Source organism: Saccopteryx leptura, chromosome 10, assembly GCF_036850995.1.
Source record: "Saccopteryx leptura isolate mSacLep1 chromosome 10, mSacLep1_pri_phased_curated, whole genome shotgun sequence".
Lineage (NCBI taxonomy): Eukaryota > Metazoa > Chordata > Mammalia > Chiroptera > Emballonuridae > Saccopteryx > Saccopteryx leptura.
This window is the reverse complement of record NC_089512.1, coordinates 62,497,491-62,513,674: the sequence shown is the minus strand read 5'-3', so window position 1 is coordinate 62,513,674 and position 16,184 is coordinate 62,497,491. Positions and strand designations below refer to the sequence as shown.

The window sequence follows — 16,184 nt, the reverse complement described above, 5'->3', positions numbered from 1 at the left end:
ATCTGTTGACCATTTGTATTTCTTCCTGGGAGAAGTGTCTGTTCATGTCCTCTTCCCATATTTTTATTGGATTGTTTGTTTGTTTGTTGTTGAGTTTTATGAGTTCTTTGTATATTTTGGATATTAGGCCCTTATCTGAGCTGTTGTTTGAAAATATCATTTCCCATTTAGTTGGCTGTCTGTTTATTTTGTTATCAGTTTCTCTTGCTGAGCAAAAACTTCTTAGTCAGATGTAGTCCCATTCATTAATTTTTGCCTTCACTTCTCTTGCCATTGGAGTCAAATTCATAAAATGCTCTTTAAAACCCAGGTCCATGAGTTGAGTACCTATGTCTTCTTCTATGTACTTAATTGTTTCAGGTCTTATGTTTAGATCTTTGATCCATTTTGAGTTAATTTTAGTACAGGGGGACAGACTGTAGTCCAGTTTCATTCTTTTGCATGTGGCTTTCCAGTTTTCCCAGCACCATTTATTGAAGAGGTTTTCTTTTCTCCATTGTGTGTTGTTGGCCCCTTTATAAAAAATTATTTGACTATATATATGTGGTTTTATTTCTGGGTTTTCTATTCTGTTCCATTGGTCTGAGTGTCTATTTTTCTGCCAATACCATGCTGTTTTGATTGTCGTGGCCCTATAATATAGTTTGAAGTCAGGTATTGTAATGCCCCCAGCTTCATTCTTTTTCTTTAGGATTGCTTTGGCTATTCGGGGTTTTTTATAGTTCCATATAAATCTGATGATTTTTTGCTCCATTTCTTTAAAAAATATCATTGGAATTTTGATGGGAATTGCATTAAATTTGTATATTGCTTTGGGTAATATGGCCATCTTGATTTTATTTATTCTTCCTAACCAAGAACAAGGTATATTCTTCCATCTAATTATATCTTTTTCGATTTCCCTTAACAATGGTTATAGTTTTCATTATATAAGTCCTTTACATTCTTTGTTATGTTTATTCCTAAGTATTTTATTTTTTTTGTTGCAATCTTGAAGGGGATTATTCTTTTGAGTTCGTTCTCAAATGTTTCATTGTTCGCATATAGAAAGGCTATTGACTTCTGTATGTTAATTTTGTATCCTGTGACCTTACTGTATTGGCTTATTGTTTCTAGTAGTCTTTTTGTGGATTCTTTGGGGTTTTTGATGTATAGGATCATATCATCTGCAAAAAGTGATACCTTTACTTCTTCTTTTCCGATATGGATGCCTTTTATTTCTTTGTCTTGTCTGATTGCTCTGGCTAGAACCTCTAGTACCACATTAAATAAGAGTGGAGAGAGTGGACAACCCTGTCTTGTTCCTGATTTAAGGGGGAAAGCCTTCAGTTTAGTGCCATTTAATATGATGTTAGCTGATGGTTTATCATATATGGCTTTTATCATGTTGAGATATTTTCCTTCTATACCCATTTTGTTGAGAGTCTTAAGCATAAAGTTGTGTTGTATTTTATCGAAAGCCTTTTCTGCGTCTATTGATAATATCATGTGGTTTTTGTTCTTTGTTTTGTTGATATGGTGTATTACGTTAACCGTTTTACGTATGTTGAACCATCCTTGAGATTCTGGGATGAATCCCACTTGATCATGATGTATTATTTTTTTAATATGTTGTTGTATTCGATTTGCTAGTATTTTGTTTAGTATTTTAGCATCTGTATTCATTAGAGATATCGGTCTGTAGTTTTCTTTTTTTGTGCCATCCTTGCCTGGTTTTGGTATGAGGTTTATGTTGGCCTCATAAAATGTGTTTGGAAGTATTGCTTCTTCTTCAATTTTTTGGAAGACTTTCAGTAGAATAGGCACCAAGTCTTCTTTGAATGTTTGATAAAATTCACTGGTATAGCCGTCAGGGCCTGGACTTTTATTTTTGGGGAGGTTTTTAATGTTTTTTTCTATTTCTTCTCTACTAATAGGTCTGTTTAGGCTTTCTGCTTCTTCTTGACTCAGTCTAGGAAGGTTGTATTGTTCTAAGAATTTATCCATTTCTTCTAGGTTGTTGAATTTAGTGTCATAAAGTTTTTCATAGTATTCTACAATAATTCTTTGTATATCTATGATGTCTGTGGTGATTTCTCCTCTTTCATTTTGGATTTTGTTTATATGAGTTCTTTCTCTTTTTTCCTTGGTAAGTCTTGCCAAGGGTTTGTCAATTTTGTTGATCTTTTCAAAGAACCAGCTCCTTGTTCTATTAATCTTTTCTATAGTTTTTCTGTTCTCTATTTCATTTATTTCTGCTCTGATTTTTATTATCTCCTTTCTTCGGCTGGTTTTGGGTTGTCTTTGTTCTTCTTTTTCTCGTTCCTTAAGGTGTGAAGTTAAGTGGTTCACTTGGGCTCTCTCTTGTTTGTTCATATATGCCTGAAGTGATATGAACTTCCCTCTTATCACTGTTTTTGCTGCATCCCATAGATTCTGATATGTCGTATTGTCATTTTCATTTTTCTGTATATATCTTTTGATCTCTGCACTTATTTCTTCTTTGACCCATTCAGTTTTTAAGTGTGTTGTTTAGTTTCCACATTTTTGTGGGATTTTTTTTTCTCTTTTTTGTAGTTGAATTCTAGTTTCAAGGCTTTATGATCAGAAAATATGCTTGGTAGAACTTCAATTTTTCTGAATTTGCTGATGTTGTTTTTGTGGCCCAGCATATGGTCAATTCTTTAGAATGATCCATGTACACTGGAGAAAAAAGTATACTCAGTCACTTTGGGATGAAATGTCCTGTAGATGTCTATCATATCCAGGTGCTCTAGTGTTTTGTTTAAGGCCACTATATCTTTGTTGATTCTCTGTTTGGATGACCGATCTAGAACCGTCAGCGGTATATTGAGGTCTCCAAGTATGATTGTATTTTTGTCAGTTTTTGTTTTAAGGTCAATAAGTAGCTGTCTTATATATTTTGGTGCTCCTTGGTTTGGTGCATATATATTAAGAATTGTTATGTCTTCTTGATTCAGTGTCCCCTTAGCCATTATGAAATGGCCATTTTTGTCTCTGAGTACTTTTTCTGTCTTGTAGTCAGCATTATCAGATATGAGTATTGCTACAACTGCTTTTTTTTGGATGTTATTTGCTTGGAGTATTGTTTTCCAGCCTTTCACTTTGAATTTGTTTTTATCCTTGTTACTTAGATGAGTTTCCTGTAGGCAGCATACAGTTGGATTTTCTTTTTTAATCCATTCTGCTACTCTGTGCCTTTTTATTGGTGAGTTTAATCCGTTTACATTTAGTGTAATTATTGACACTTGTGAGTTCCCTATTGCCATTTTATAGATTGCTTTCTGTTAGTTTTGTGTCTTGTTTGATCCTTCTCTTTAGTTTTTCTATCTTTTGTTTTTATTTGGTTGTATTCCATACATCTTTCCTCTGTTGCTATCCTTTTTATCTCATGTGCTTCTGTGGTGGTTTTTTCAATGGTGGTTACCTTTGAATAATGAAAAGGTTTCCTACCCTGTTCATTGTAGCGCATTATTTTGTGAGTACTTTTGCACTCCATCGTCCTTTGCTACTGTTAATCTCCATCCTCTCCTCCCCCTTTCTTTTTGTTGTTGTCACAGTTTAAATTTGGTTTTATTGTGTTCTTGTTGGAGCTTTTACTTGTGGCTTTGTTTTTTTTTTGTTCTTTGTATCTGATTGGAGAACCCCCTTTAGTAATTCCTGGAGTGGGGGTTTTCTTTTTTTTAAAATTATTATTCTGAAGCTGGAAACGGGGAGAGACAGTCAGACAGACTCCCGCATGCGCCCGACCGGGATCCACCCGGCACGCCCACCAGGGGCGATTCTCTGCCCACCAGGGGGCGATGCTCTGCCCCTCCGGGGGGTCGCTCTGCCGCGACCAGATCCACTCTAGCGCCTGGGGCAGAGGCCAAGGAGCCATTCCCAGCGCCCGGGCCATCTTTGCTCCAATGGAGCCTTGGCTGCGGGAGGGGAAGAGAGAGACAGAGAGGAAGGAGGGGGTGGGGTTGGGGAAGCAAATGGGTTCTTCTCCTATGTGCCCTGGCTGGGAATCGAACCTGGGTCCCCCGCACGCTAGGCTGACGCTCTACTGCTGAGCCAACCGGCCAGGGCGAGTGGGGGTTTTCTAATGATAAATTCCCTCATCTTTTCTGTATCTGTGAATGTTTTTATTTCTCCTTCATATTTGAAGGATAGCTTTGATGGGTATAGTATTCGTGGCTGAAAGTTCCTCTCTTTCAGGACGTTAAATATTGTTGTCCACTCTCTTCTAGCTTGTAGAGTTTCTGCTGAGAAATCTGATGATAATATAATGGGCCTTCCTTTATATGTTATATTCTTTTCCCTGGCTGCCTTGAGAATTTTTTCTTTGCTGTTGGTTTGTGCCAATTTCATTATGATGTGCCTTGGAGTAGGTTTGTTGAGGTTAAGAAAACTCGGAGTTCTGTTTGCTTCTTGAATTTGAGGCTTTAGTTCTTTCCACAGGCTTGGGAAGTTCTCATCTATTATTTGTTTGAGTATGTTCTCCATTCCATTTTCTCTCTCTTCTCCCTCTGATATATCTATTATTCTTATGTTATCTTTTTTGATGGAGTCAGATAATTTTTTTAGGGCTATCTCATTTTTTTAAATTTTTGAGTCTCTTTCTTCTTCTCTCTGTTGTGCCTCAAGTTGCTTGTCTTCTATTTCACTAATCCTCTCTTCTATCTGGCCTGTTCTATTAGCTAAACTTGTTACCTCGTTTTTCAGCTCATGAATTGAGTTTTCCATCTCTGTTTGATTTGTTTTTATGGTTTCAATTTCCTTGGAAATATATTCTTTGTGTTCGTTGAGTTGTTTTCTGAGCTCCCTAAATTGCCTTTCTGTGTTTTCTTGTATATCTCTGAGTATTTTTAGGATTTCTATCTTAAATTCTCTGTCATTTAGCTCCAAGGTTTCCAATATATTAAATTTTTTCTCCATAAATTTTTCCTCATCTAGCTGTGTTACCTCTCTTTCTTTTGTATCCGTGATATTCGATTTTCTCTTCCTTAATGGCATCTGAGGGTGGTTTTGTTGATAGTATTAATGAGATTTAATAAAGAATAAAACTTAAAAATAAAAAATCGAAGAGTTTTTTTTAAAAAAAATTAATAATGAAATAAAGAAAAATAAAATAAAATAATATTAAAAAAAGAAAAGGAAATTATTCCCCCCCCTCCTTTTTTCTCCTCCTCTCCTCTCCCCTCTTTCTTGAGACTAAATAGAACAAACAATGCCTGTAACGGAGGGCCTGAATTGGGGAGAAGTAATAAAGTGGCAAAAAAAAAGAAAAAGAAAAAAAAAGGGGGTATGGACACACAAAAAGCAAATAAGAAAAAAATTTGGGTCAAGAATAAAATGATTTGCTTTTAGGTGTTGGTTGATTAAGAGTTATGAAGAGAGGAATAAGAGAAAAACAGGAAAATGGGGGGACAAATTAAAAAATTACTATTGTATTTAGCGGAACAAGAACTAGATAAAATGGAGAGCCAGGGATCGGAGCACTGCTAGTGTGTTAAAAAGGTGAATGAAGTAAAAAAACCCCAAAATGCCACAAACATAAGTTTGAGTCCCAGATAAGATATTGTTCGTTATTGAGGTTTGAATGAGAGGAGACGTAAAGGAGAAAGGAAGAAATTAATATAGAGGGAGAAAAGAAAGAGAGAGAGAGAGAAAAAAAAGCGGGAACCACTAAAAGAAGAAAAAAGAAAAAAGAGGAGAGAGAGAGATAGAGAGTTAAGGGTTTTGGAGTGCAACGGTCATAGAGAGAAAGGAAGAGGAAAGAAAAGATAATGGGAGATGTAACACTTATGGGTAGTGTAGTTCAAGGAGAGGAGAGAATAAGACCGGCAGAGAGTTAAACGACCAAATTGGAGGAGGAAAGAAAATATCAAGAATGAAGATAAGAGAAACAAACGAACAAATACAATAAAATGGGATAGGTTATAAAGTCTGCGGATTATTCTTGATTTTGAGAGGTTATCTTCTTGCTTTTTCTTTTCTCTCCCTCTTCCTGGTTGGTGACTTTGTACCCCGGGTTCTGCCCCTTTGGCACGCTCTGGTAGAGGTTTGCAGTTGATAAGTCTCTATGGCGATGTCGTGTATTGTGCTTCAGTCTCGTTGGCAGTCGTGGCTCTTTAGCATTTATAGGCTGCGCCAGTGAGAGAGTCCGTATTCCTGGAGCCTCTCTCCTAGTCTTTCCTTCCTCAATTAGTAGCCTGATAATCCAGCTATGGGGTTGCTGCTGCCTCTGCCTGGATAGTAAGAGGCTCAAAGAGCTGGCAACTCCCCACTCTATTCTCACTCAGCACAGGGCTCTGGGTAAGGCTCAGTCAGTCAGAGCTGCTAGCATAATCAGGCAGGGCTTCCGCCCACTCAAAGACCTCTGGCTCTGCCACTCTGTGGGATAACATGGGCGTGCACTGCCGAGGCACTTGGAGGAATCTGTTGCCCACTATCTGTGCGCGCAGACCAGGATATCAGGCCAGCAGTATCACACTCTGAGTGAAGCCCCCACCTGCATGGAAAAGTTCCAGCATTGGAATTGGCTCTCGCTTTGTCGCCGTGCGTGGCTTTTTCAAGGCACTGGGGCTGCCCGAGATTCCGCTTTTGGCCCACACAAAGGCCCCTGACTCTGCCCCTCTGTGGAATAACATGGGCGTACACTGCTGAGGCACTCGGAGGAATCTCTCGCTCACTATCTGTGTGCGCAGACCAGGATATCAGCCTGGCTGCCTCACCCTCTGAGTGAAACCCCCACCCGCACGGAAAAGTTCCAGCGTTGGAATTAGTTCTCACTCCCTCCCTGTGCGTGGCTTTCCCAGGGCGCTGGGGCGGTCTGGAGATTCCACTTTTGGCCCACACAGAGGCCTCTGACTCTGCCCCTCTGTGGGATAACACGGGCGCCCACTGGTGAGGTGCTCGGAGGAATCTCTTGCCCACTCTCCGTGCTCGCCGACCAGAATATCAGGCCGGCCACCTCTAACTCTGAGTGAAACCCCTCCCGCATGGAAAAGTTCCAGCGTTGGAATTGGCTCTTGCTCCTTCCCCATGCGCAGCTTTCCCAGGGCGCTGGGGCAGTCCGGAGATTCTGCTTTCAACCCACACAAAGACCTCTGACTCTGCCCCTCTGTGGGACAACATGGGTGCCCACTCCCGGGGCTTTGGAAGGAATCTCTCGCCCACTATCTGCACGCACCGACCAGGAGATTGGGGAAAATGGCTGCCCCACTTGTCTTTCTTTGTCTGGGTTTGGTGCGAGTGTTAGCTTGTGTTGCCCGGGTTGCCACAGGAACAGTTTTTCCTCGGCTTGGATCTCCATGCCATGGCCTGATTCAGCCGTTTGTGCCGCAGCCTGGATCTATTCACCCCCTTTGCCCGCCTTAGTTTCTATATTCTCAGTTCCCAGTGAAAGTCGCCCTGTTTAAGTTAGTGAGGAAGGCGGAGCATTTCTTACTCCCTATTTCCTTCAGGGTTTGATGATATATTTAGCCAATTTTTCACTCGACCATACCTTCAGGTGTATTGCGAAACATCTGGAGGCTCTAAGGTAGGTTTTTCTGTTTCTGGTTGAAGATCTTGTTGAGTTTTGGGGGAGATTTATCGGTATCGCTTCCTACTGCGCCATTACTCTGACGTCATCCACCGATGATGGTTCTTAAAATTAAGTTGTAATCCACTTTGGTTCTAGGAGGTGGAAGTTGGTACATCTGCCTACTTTATCGCTATCTTTGTCTCCTCTTTCTTTTTTAATTTTAATTAAAATTTTAAAAAATGATTTGTGATAAATCAGAGAGAGAGAAACATCAGTTTGTTGTTCCACTTGTTTATGCATTCATTGGCTGATTCTTGTGTGTGTTCTGACTGGGGGTCTAATCCACAACCTTGGCATATTGGGATAACCAACTGAACTACCTGGCCAGGGATCTATAATTTTATTTAAATAAACTAAGCAGAAAAATGCTTTATTTCTGAAGCAATCTAAAATGAGAGGAAAGTCTAGAAGTATGTGTCAATATCATGAGTGATTATTGAGCTCATGCTTAAAGACTATTAGCTAATTATGTATAGCTTTATTGGAATATATTAACAAAAGGCTATCCTAGTAAACATATTTTGAACTAATTTAATTCCAGGTGATTGATTCTCATTTTATTCTTAGTAAAATCTTGGTTCAGAATGTTTTTGATCATCTTTAATTGATAGAGAATATCTATTATATTGATGTGCTCCTTAATTTTTACTATTGTAGATGTAGAATTCTAGAGACTAATGAGCCCCCTTTGGTCCACCACTACCCACTCCAGACACAGAACATCCAGTCATAGATAAAAATTAGCTGGTGCAGAATGCCAAACTGGCTGAGCAGGCTGAGTTATATGATGACATAGCAGCCTGTGTGAAGTCTGTAACTGAGCAAGGAGCTGAACTATACAAGAAGGAATGGAATCTTCTCTCAGTTGCTTTTAAAGTGTTGTAGGAGCCTGTAGGTCATGTTGGAGGGACATCTCAAATATTGACCAAGAGATGGAAGGTGCTGAGGGAAAACAGCAGATGGCTCAAGAAAACAGAGAAAATTGAGACCAAGCTAAGAGATACTGCAATGGTGTACTATCATTTTTGGAAAATATCTTGATCCCCAATGCTTCACAAGCAGAGAGCAAAGTCTTCTACTTGACAATGAAAGGAGACTTCTACCCTTCCTTGGCTGAGATTGCTGCTGGGGATGACAAGAAAGGGATTGTGGATCAGTCACAAAAAGCATACCAAGAAGCTTTTGAAATCAGCAAAAAGGAAATGCTGCCAAGACATCCTATCAGATTGGGTTTGGTCCTTAACTTCTCTATGTTCTATTATGAGATCCCAAACTCCCCAGAGGAACCCTGCTCTCTTCAAAGACAGCTTTTGATGAAACCATTGCTGAACTTGATATATTAAGTGAGGAGTCGTATAAAGACAGCATGCTAATAATGCAATTACTGAGAGACAGCTTGACATTGTGGATATCAGATACCCAAAGAGACAAAGCTGAAGCAGGAAAAGGAAGAGAAAATTAATTAGCTGGCCTTCAAACTTCTGTCTGCCTCATTCTAAAATTTACACAGTATACCATTTGTCATCCATACTGTTCCACAAATAGTTTTTGTTTGTGATTTATGATATTCTATGGGAATTTCTGTCTTTCCCATGTGGCTTTTATGTTTAATATTAGGGGAATAGAGCCATTTAATATGTAGAGAGTTATATTTTCATCTTGAGATGGCCAATAATGGAATGTGGAATTATTAACATAAGTTATAAATGTTTAGCATAGTACTTTTGGTACATTGTGGCTTCACGAAGGCCAGTGTTAAAATTGCTTCCATGTCTAAGCAAAAAAACCTGCCTACATATTGGTTTGTCCTGGTGGGGAATAAAAGGGATAATTGATTCCAGTCACAGTTGTAGTTGTTGTGGGTACTTTAAGTTTTGGAGCACTTAGAGGGCTGTAGTACAAATGGGTTTCTCATGGATAGTACATATTGAGCCATGTGTGAATCTGTAGAATACTCAATCTTAATGTGCACACCTTTGTCTACAGCTGCAGAATGTTCTTTTAGTTGTGGCCCAATTTACTCTAGATAAGGGCAGATATGGTCCACATTACATTATTTGTAAAGTTGCTTGCTATTTGCTTTCATGATTTTGCTTTGCTCATTTTATTTGTATTTAAGTGTTTTAGGTAACCTAAGAATAAGTGTACAAGTAAAATTCAGTAAAAATGAATTGCTTCATATCCATTATTTCCTGTATATCAAGCCCATCAGTAAAACAAACAAACAACAAGCAAAATCTATGTATTTAACTTTGTTTAGGTTTTCTTGCTTTTGTGATTTTTTTTAATCATTCCCATTTTGTAAATGAAAAGTTCAAGTCAGGTAACAGACTCTAAATGTTGGTGCTATCCTCATGTATATTTTCTTTCTCAGGGGAGTTGGCAGAGGAGCGCAGGCCCTCATACCCTTCTTAACTCCTAGAACCGGTTAGGCAGGTTTTTGACACACAGGTACGGAGATAGAAGTGCCAAAGAACCTACACAAACCCCAGAAGACAAAAGCACTTGTGAGCACTTAATGGACTTCCCTCCATGTGGCTTCAACCTAGGACACAGGTCCCATCAACAAACACCCTTAATCTTTTCCTCAGCTCTTCTGCCGAAGAATTTGGCCTTCACAATGACAGGCTGCTTTGGGAGCTTTCCCTTTCCTGGAACTTTGTGGTAGCCAAATCGCACCACATCAAAGATAGAAGCAGCTCCAGTCTTGTTTTTGGCAGCATTTTCCTGTGTCTGCTCGCTGACCAAGGGCTGCAGTTTATCAGGTTGATAGTTGTGAAGACACTCCGGTTCCATTTTAAGTGGTAATGCCTCATCCTAACTTTTCCAAAGTGATCTTGGTGATATTGTTGAAGTTGGCCCTGTGATGACACAAGCCACCAACATTACCTCGGCCTCCCAGGTGCTTCCTGTGCTTTCCAATGCGACCATGGCCTTGGCTCACATGGCCCCAAAGCTTCAGTGGCTGACATGCAAGACCTGTCATTATTATTATTATTTTTTGATACTTGCCTAACATGCATGTGCTATAAAAATAGTTATTAGGGAAATAACTTGAGATGATGGCTAGCTTTGTTTAATGTTTTATAAAACTTTCATGAACAATCTAAGCATAATTGTTAAGAATACATGTATTACCGTATTTCCCCATGTTTAAAATGCTCCCATGTATAAGACACACCTTAATTTTGGGGCCTGAAATTTGAAAAAAAAAATGTATTACATATAGTTATTGAACTCAAGTTTTATTCATCATAAAACTGATACAACTCCTCATCACTGTCAAAACTGCCATCCATTAGCTTGTCCTCATCTGTGTCTGATAATGAATCACTGTCTTCAACTTTTTATGTTAATCAGTCTTTTGGTTCTGAAACTTCTCTGAAGGAAATTGTACATTTTTGGGAATTTATTCCGTATTCCTTCTTAGTAGCTAACGGACATTTACCAAGTTTAAATAAATTGTTTATCATAACAACAAAATACTACTAATAGAATTACTAATGTTCCCAACCACATCCCGAACACCCTTATCACCTCTCCCCTACACAAAAAAAGCTGTTGATTTTTTGCTCTTCTTTTTTTTTTTTTCTGACAGAGACAGAGAGAGTTGGACAGACAGGAAGGGAGAGAAATGAGAAGCATCAATTCTTCGTTGTGGCATCTTAGTTGTTCCTTGATTTCTTGTTCATTGATTGCTTTCTCATATGTGCCTTGACCACGGGTCTACAGCAGAGCTAGTGACCCCTTGCTCAAACCAGTGACCTTGGGCTTCATGCCAGTGGCCATGGGGTCATGTCTATGATCCCATGCTCAAGCCTGCGACCCCACGCTCCAGCTGGTGAGCCCCCACTCAAGCCAAATAAGCCCGCACTCAAGCTGGTGACCTTGGATTTTTGAACCTGAGTCCTCCGCCTCCCAGTCCAATACTCTATCCACTGTACTACCACCTGGTCAGGCAAAAATTTTTTGATATTCTTATAGCCTGACTTCAACTTTGATTCTTTAGTCTTTTTTTTTTTTTTGTCAAGTGCATGGGATTACCTTTTTAAACCTTCTGTCATGTCTTTCTGGCTCCATTCAATGATTAAAGATACCCTGCTTCCTTTGCTTGCATCTTATAAACTGTTTCCCTCATCCTTTTTACTGCAGCAAATTTCTCCTTAGTTGATAATATTGGGTTATCTCCCTGTAAAATTATCTATCCTGAATGGTCTGTTGCGGACTGCATTTAAAATCCTTCTTCTTCCTCTCTTCTTTAAATAATAGGGCTGAGTTATACTCAAAGTTCACCCTACAGACTATTTTCTCAGTACCTTGCAAAAACATCAAACAAAATTACTATTTTAAAAGAGGTGTTATTTTTTTCTTTTAGAATTTAAGTTCCTCAAGAGTAGGGACAATGTTTTCTTGAATGTTCTATAGTGTCCAGTACACTGTAATGCTCAATAAGTATTGATAATGGAGGGGGGAAGGAAATACAATTCTAGAAAAATAGTTTTGAAAAAAAACTTTCCCTTGTGGTTGGTAAAGATCTTCAAAGATTCCATGAATTTTGCCATGTATCTTTAAAAGATTTTATATATATATAACTATCTGTTTAATATTTAGTATATAACACTATATATAACTAATATACATGATTTTATTTCTATCTTTATTCCCTTAAGAGAACTATGATCATTTAATAAGAAGTAAAGAGGTGAGGAACATATTGAAGATCATTTAGATCTATAGTTGTCTGCTTGTATAAATTTCTAATAATGGTTCATTATAAGAAAGCATTATTGATACTTTGGTAACTTATTGTGCACATTCCTAAGTTTCAGGGGCTTCAATTTCAACTAATGGTGTGCTAAAAATCTGCCTTTCCAGAAAAAATGAGAACAACAGCTCTGATTTGTAGTGTTTGCTAATTTCCACAGTGTAAATATTCCCACCATGGTGAATTTTAAGCATCCAAGGGGTTAGTAACTGACTCACAAAATTTTTGAATATTCAACAATTGGCTCTTGTGTCAATAGCAGTTATCTGTATCTTGACTACTGTTCCTCACCTCATGTGCATGTCATCCCATAATACCTTCACCCTCGTATTGCAGCCTACCCTCCCCTTAGTCTTCACTGTGTTGTTTGATCTTCTGGATTGTTTTCCGTACCAGGGACAAAATTACTAAAAATGTGGAAGATTCCGAGTTGTCGTTTTAAGTGTTGATAATCTATAAAAAGGTTAAAGCTTGCATATATTATTCTATTTATTATTTTAGACTACGTTTATTAAGAACATATTGTGCTGCCTAACCAGGTAGTGGTGCAGTGGATAAAGCATCAACCTGGGATGCTGAGGACCCAGTCTCGAAACCCTGAGTTCTCTGGTTTGAGTGTTGTCTCACCAGCTTGAGCCCAGGGTCGCTAACTTGAGCATGGGATCATTGACATAACCCCATGGTTGCTGGCTTGAGCTCAAAGGTTGCTGGCTTGAGCAAGGGGTTACTGGCTGTGCTGAAGCTCCCCCTCCCCAGTCAAGGCACATATAAGAAAGCAATCAATGAACTAAAGTGCCACAATGAGTTGATGCTTCTCATCTTTCTCCCTCCCTATTTGTCTGTCCCTCCCTCTTCCTCTCCCTCCCCCACCTCTTGTGCATGTGCACGCGAAAAAAGAAAAAGAACATATTGTGCTGAATATTCAGGACTAAATGGATTAATAGAATGACTTAATTTTCTACTATAAGTTCAATGAGTTTAGTTAAAGGTTGAATTTGTACTTTCTAAAACAATAGTAATTTATGATATCATGCAGCTAAAAGATCTCTTAAAGAGGACTGTAGAAGGATTTGTAAAACTCTTTGACCAAGAAGATCAACGAGGCCTGCCAATATTTAAGATGGAATTGACATTTGAAGATGATAAAATGGAATTTTACCCTACCTTTCAAGATTTGGAAGATGTTGTTTTGGGTTTGGTAGAGCGAATAGCTGAAGCACTGCAGGTATTTATCTTGATCACGTTTCTTTATATGTCTCTTTTTCAGAATTTTACATTGAGTTGAAGTTCTTTAAAGTATTTATATACATAAAATGTTATAACTCTGTTTTATTTCCATTCTTCAATTTATTTTACAATAAAAAAAGTGCTTTCTCTTTGAGAAAGTCTCCTGGCTAAAGATGATGCCTACCTCTTAGAAGTTTTATTGTACTTAATGATATTTTTGTGCATGTCTCATCTTCCCTACTGAGTTGTGAGCTACTTAAGCACAAGAGTCAAATTATGTTTTTCTTTTCTAGAGCTTTCTAGTATAGTCATTTTGACATTATAGTTACTCAATAAATATTTGTTGAATGATATAAAAAAAACTCAACTTAGTTTTATATTAAACTACAAATTATACAACCTTAAGTCATTATTTTACATCATGTTATGTTTCCTTGAGCCACTGAAATCTGAAAAGGATGTTTAAAAATATAAGGTCTACATATAGATTAGTTACACAGATATTTGTCTCATCAACTGTCTTTTTTATTTATGTTAGAATGTCCAAACAGTACCCTCTTGGCTATCAGGAACTTCAACAACTGTAAATGTTGACACAGAACTTCCCGAGCACGTGTTACAGTGGGCTCTCGATACACTGAAGGTGGCAGTACATCGTAACTTAGAAGGTGCAAGAAAACATTATGAGACATACGGTATATGTGGCAAATATTACAACTTTTTTGTTTATCACAAAATAATATTTTATTTTTACTAGAACTTGGTCGGATATTTGGTTGTCTGGGGCTGTCATGAAAGAGCAGGGAGAGCCAGAAGTTAGCGTGGACAAGGCTTTTGGCAGCATTAAGAATCAAAGCTAAGAAACTTGAATTCTGTTGTCTGGTCCAAAGGGCAAATGTTAACAGGAGCAGGGTGATAAAGCTAAAAAGCAGGAAGAAGAGATGTGGAATAAGGAGCAATCTAAATCGGGGGTGAAAGCAAGGTAATTTCTAAGAGTAGTTTTGAAGAACCTGCAGCTCAATTTTATAGTCTCCTCAGGTATGTATGAGGCCAGGACAGATAATTGTGATTTGACATTCTCTTAAGCAAAACCTCTTATTAACTGATTTATTTGTATCTCTAAGTTATTTTAAGGTTATTACATACCCTGTTATCTTTATTTTAAAACATTTGTGTTTAACCTGGTTTGCTTATTAAGTCTATTTCATTCTGTTTCTATTATTAATAATATTTAATTGAATAGGCTACTCAATTCCATGATCATATAAAAAAAAAGCACTTGGCCCTGGCCGGTTGGCTCAGCGGTAGAGCATCGGCCTGGCGTGCGGGGGACCCGGGTTCGATTCCCAGCCAGGGCACATAGGAGAAGCGCCCATTTGCTTCTCCCCCCTCCCCCCTCCTTCCTCTCTGTCTCTCTCTTCCCCTCCCGCAGCCAAGGCTCCATTGGAGCAAAGATGGCCCGGGCGCTGGGGATGGCTCCTTGGCCTCTGCCCCAGGCGCTAGAGTGGCTCTGGTCACCGCAGAGTGACGCCCCAGAGGGGCAGAGCATCGCCCCCTGGTGGGCAGGGCGTCGCCCCTGGTGGGCGTGCTGGGTGGATCCGGGTCGGGCGCATGCGGGAGTCTGTCTTACTGTCTCTCCCCATTTCCAGCTTCTGAAAAAAAAAAAAAAAAAAAAAAAAAAAGCACTTGATCTTTTTAAAAGGGTATTATTGAAATTTAAATTAGATTATTAATTTTCAGTTGAAAACTATAATTGGCTCCTTGATGGCACTGCAGTTGAACTGATAGAGACTTTTCAGGCAGAAGATCATACCTTTGATGAATACACAGAGGTAAGTGGTAATTCTGTTTTTTATCAATGCCTTTTGAATTTCTCTTTAAATTATGATCTTTCTATTCTAGAAAATAAAGGTTTCAATTAAAGTTAGTAGAATTTCTTATGCAAAACTTCGTTTTAGTAAACTTATATATAATATTTGCCTCACAATTCTTTAGTCATTCACTTGTTGATTCATCACATTCAAACAACTAGCAAGATTTTGGTGAAGAAAAAGAAATAATATATTAACACTGTTCTCAGGAAACTTATATTTGGCCTGGAATCAAATATACATTGAAATAACAACTATGATACACTGAGATAAGTACTGGAACACAGAGATATGGGTGAAGTGTTGTGGAAGCACAGAGAAGGGAATGATTGCTTTTGCTTTGGGAAATTGGTAAAGGTTTTTTAAAGAAGTGAAAAATGATCTAGGCTTTGAAGTAGATGTTTATAGATGGATTCAGATTATGAAGTTGGAAATGTAAGTTGGAGCATAGGCAAAAATTTTCAGGTATCTTTGCTCAAGAGTTTGTACTTTGTTTTGGAAGTTTTTAGCCATTGAAGTAATATACTTGTATCTGAGTTTCAAAAAGATAATTCTGGCAGCAGTGGGGGAAAGGCAATTGAATAGAAAAGATTTCTACCTCCTGAAGGGACCTTGTTTTATTGGTTAAAACTAGGCTTTTGTTTCTTCATCTTATCTCTTTCTATTGACTATTCATATTTTTTATTTGTAAAGTACAATATAGCAATTCTAATTTTTCCAGTATTTTATTATGAAATATTTAAACATA

At 38.3% G+C, this 16,184-nt stretch overlaps 1 protein-coding gene and 1 pseudogene across 1 annotated transcript in view; both read left to right on the top strand.

Moving 5' to 3' along the window:
- DNAH12 (dynein axonemal heavy chain 12) overlaps nucleotides 1–16,184 on the top strand; it is a 399,320-nt gene that overhangs the window by 15,423 nt on the left and 367,713 nt on the right. Inside the window, exons 9-11 of the mRNA XM_066351331.1 lie at nucleotides 13,375–13,563; nucleotides 14,104–14,260; nucleotides 15,306–15,397. Of these exons, the coding sequence (XP_066207428.1) occupies nucleotides 13,375–13,563; nucleotides 14,104–14,260; nucleotides 15,306–15,397 (438 nt within the window). The remainder of the gene's footprint in view (nucleotides 1–13,374; nucleotides 13,564–14,103; nucleotides 14,261–15,305; nucleotides 15,398–16,184) is intronic.
- Nucleotides 7,965–9,035, top strand: LOC136382412 (14-3-3 protein zeta/delta pseudogene; annotated as a pseudogene).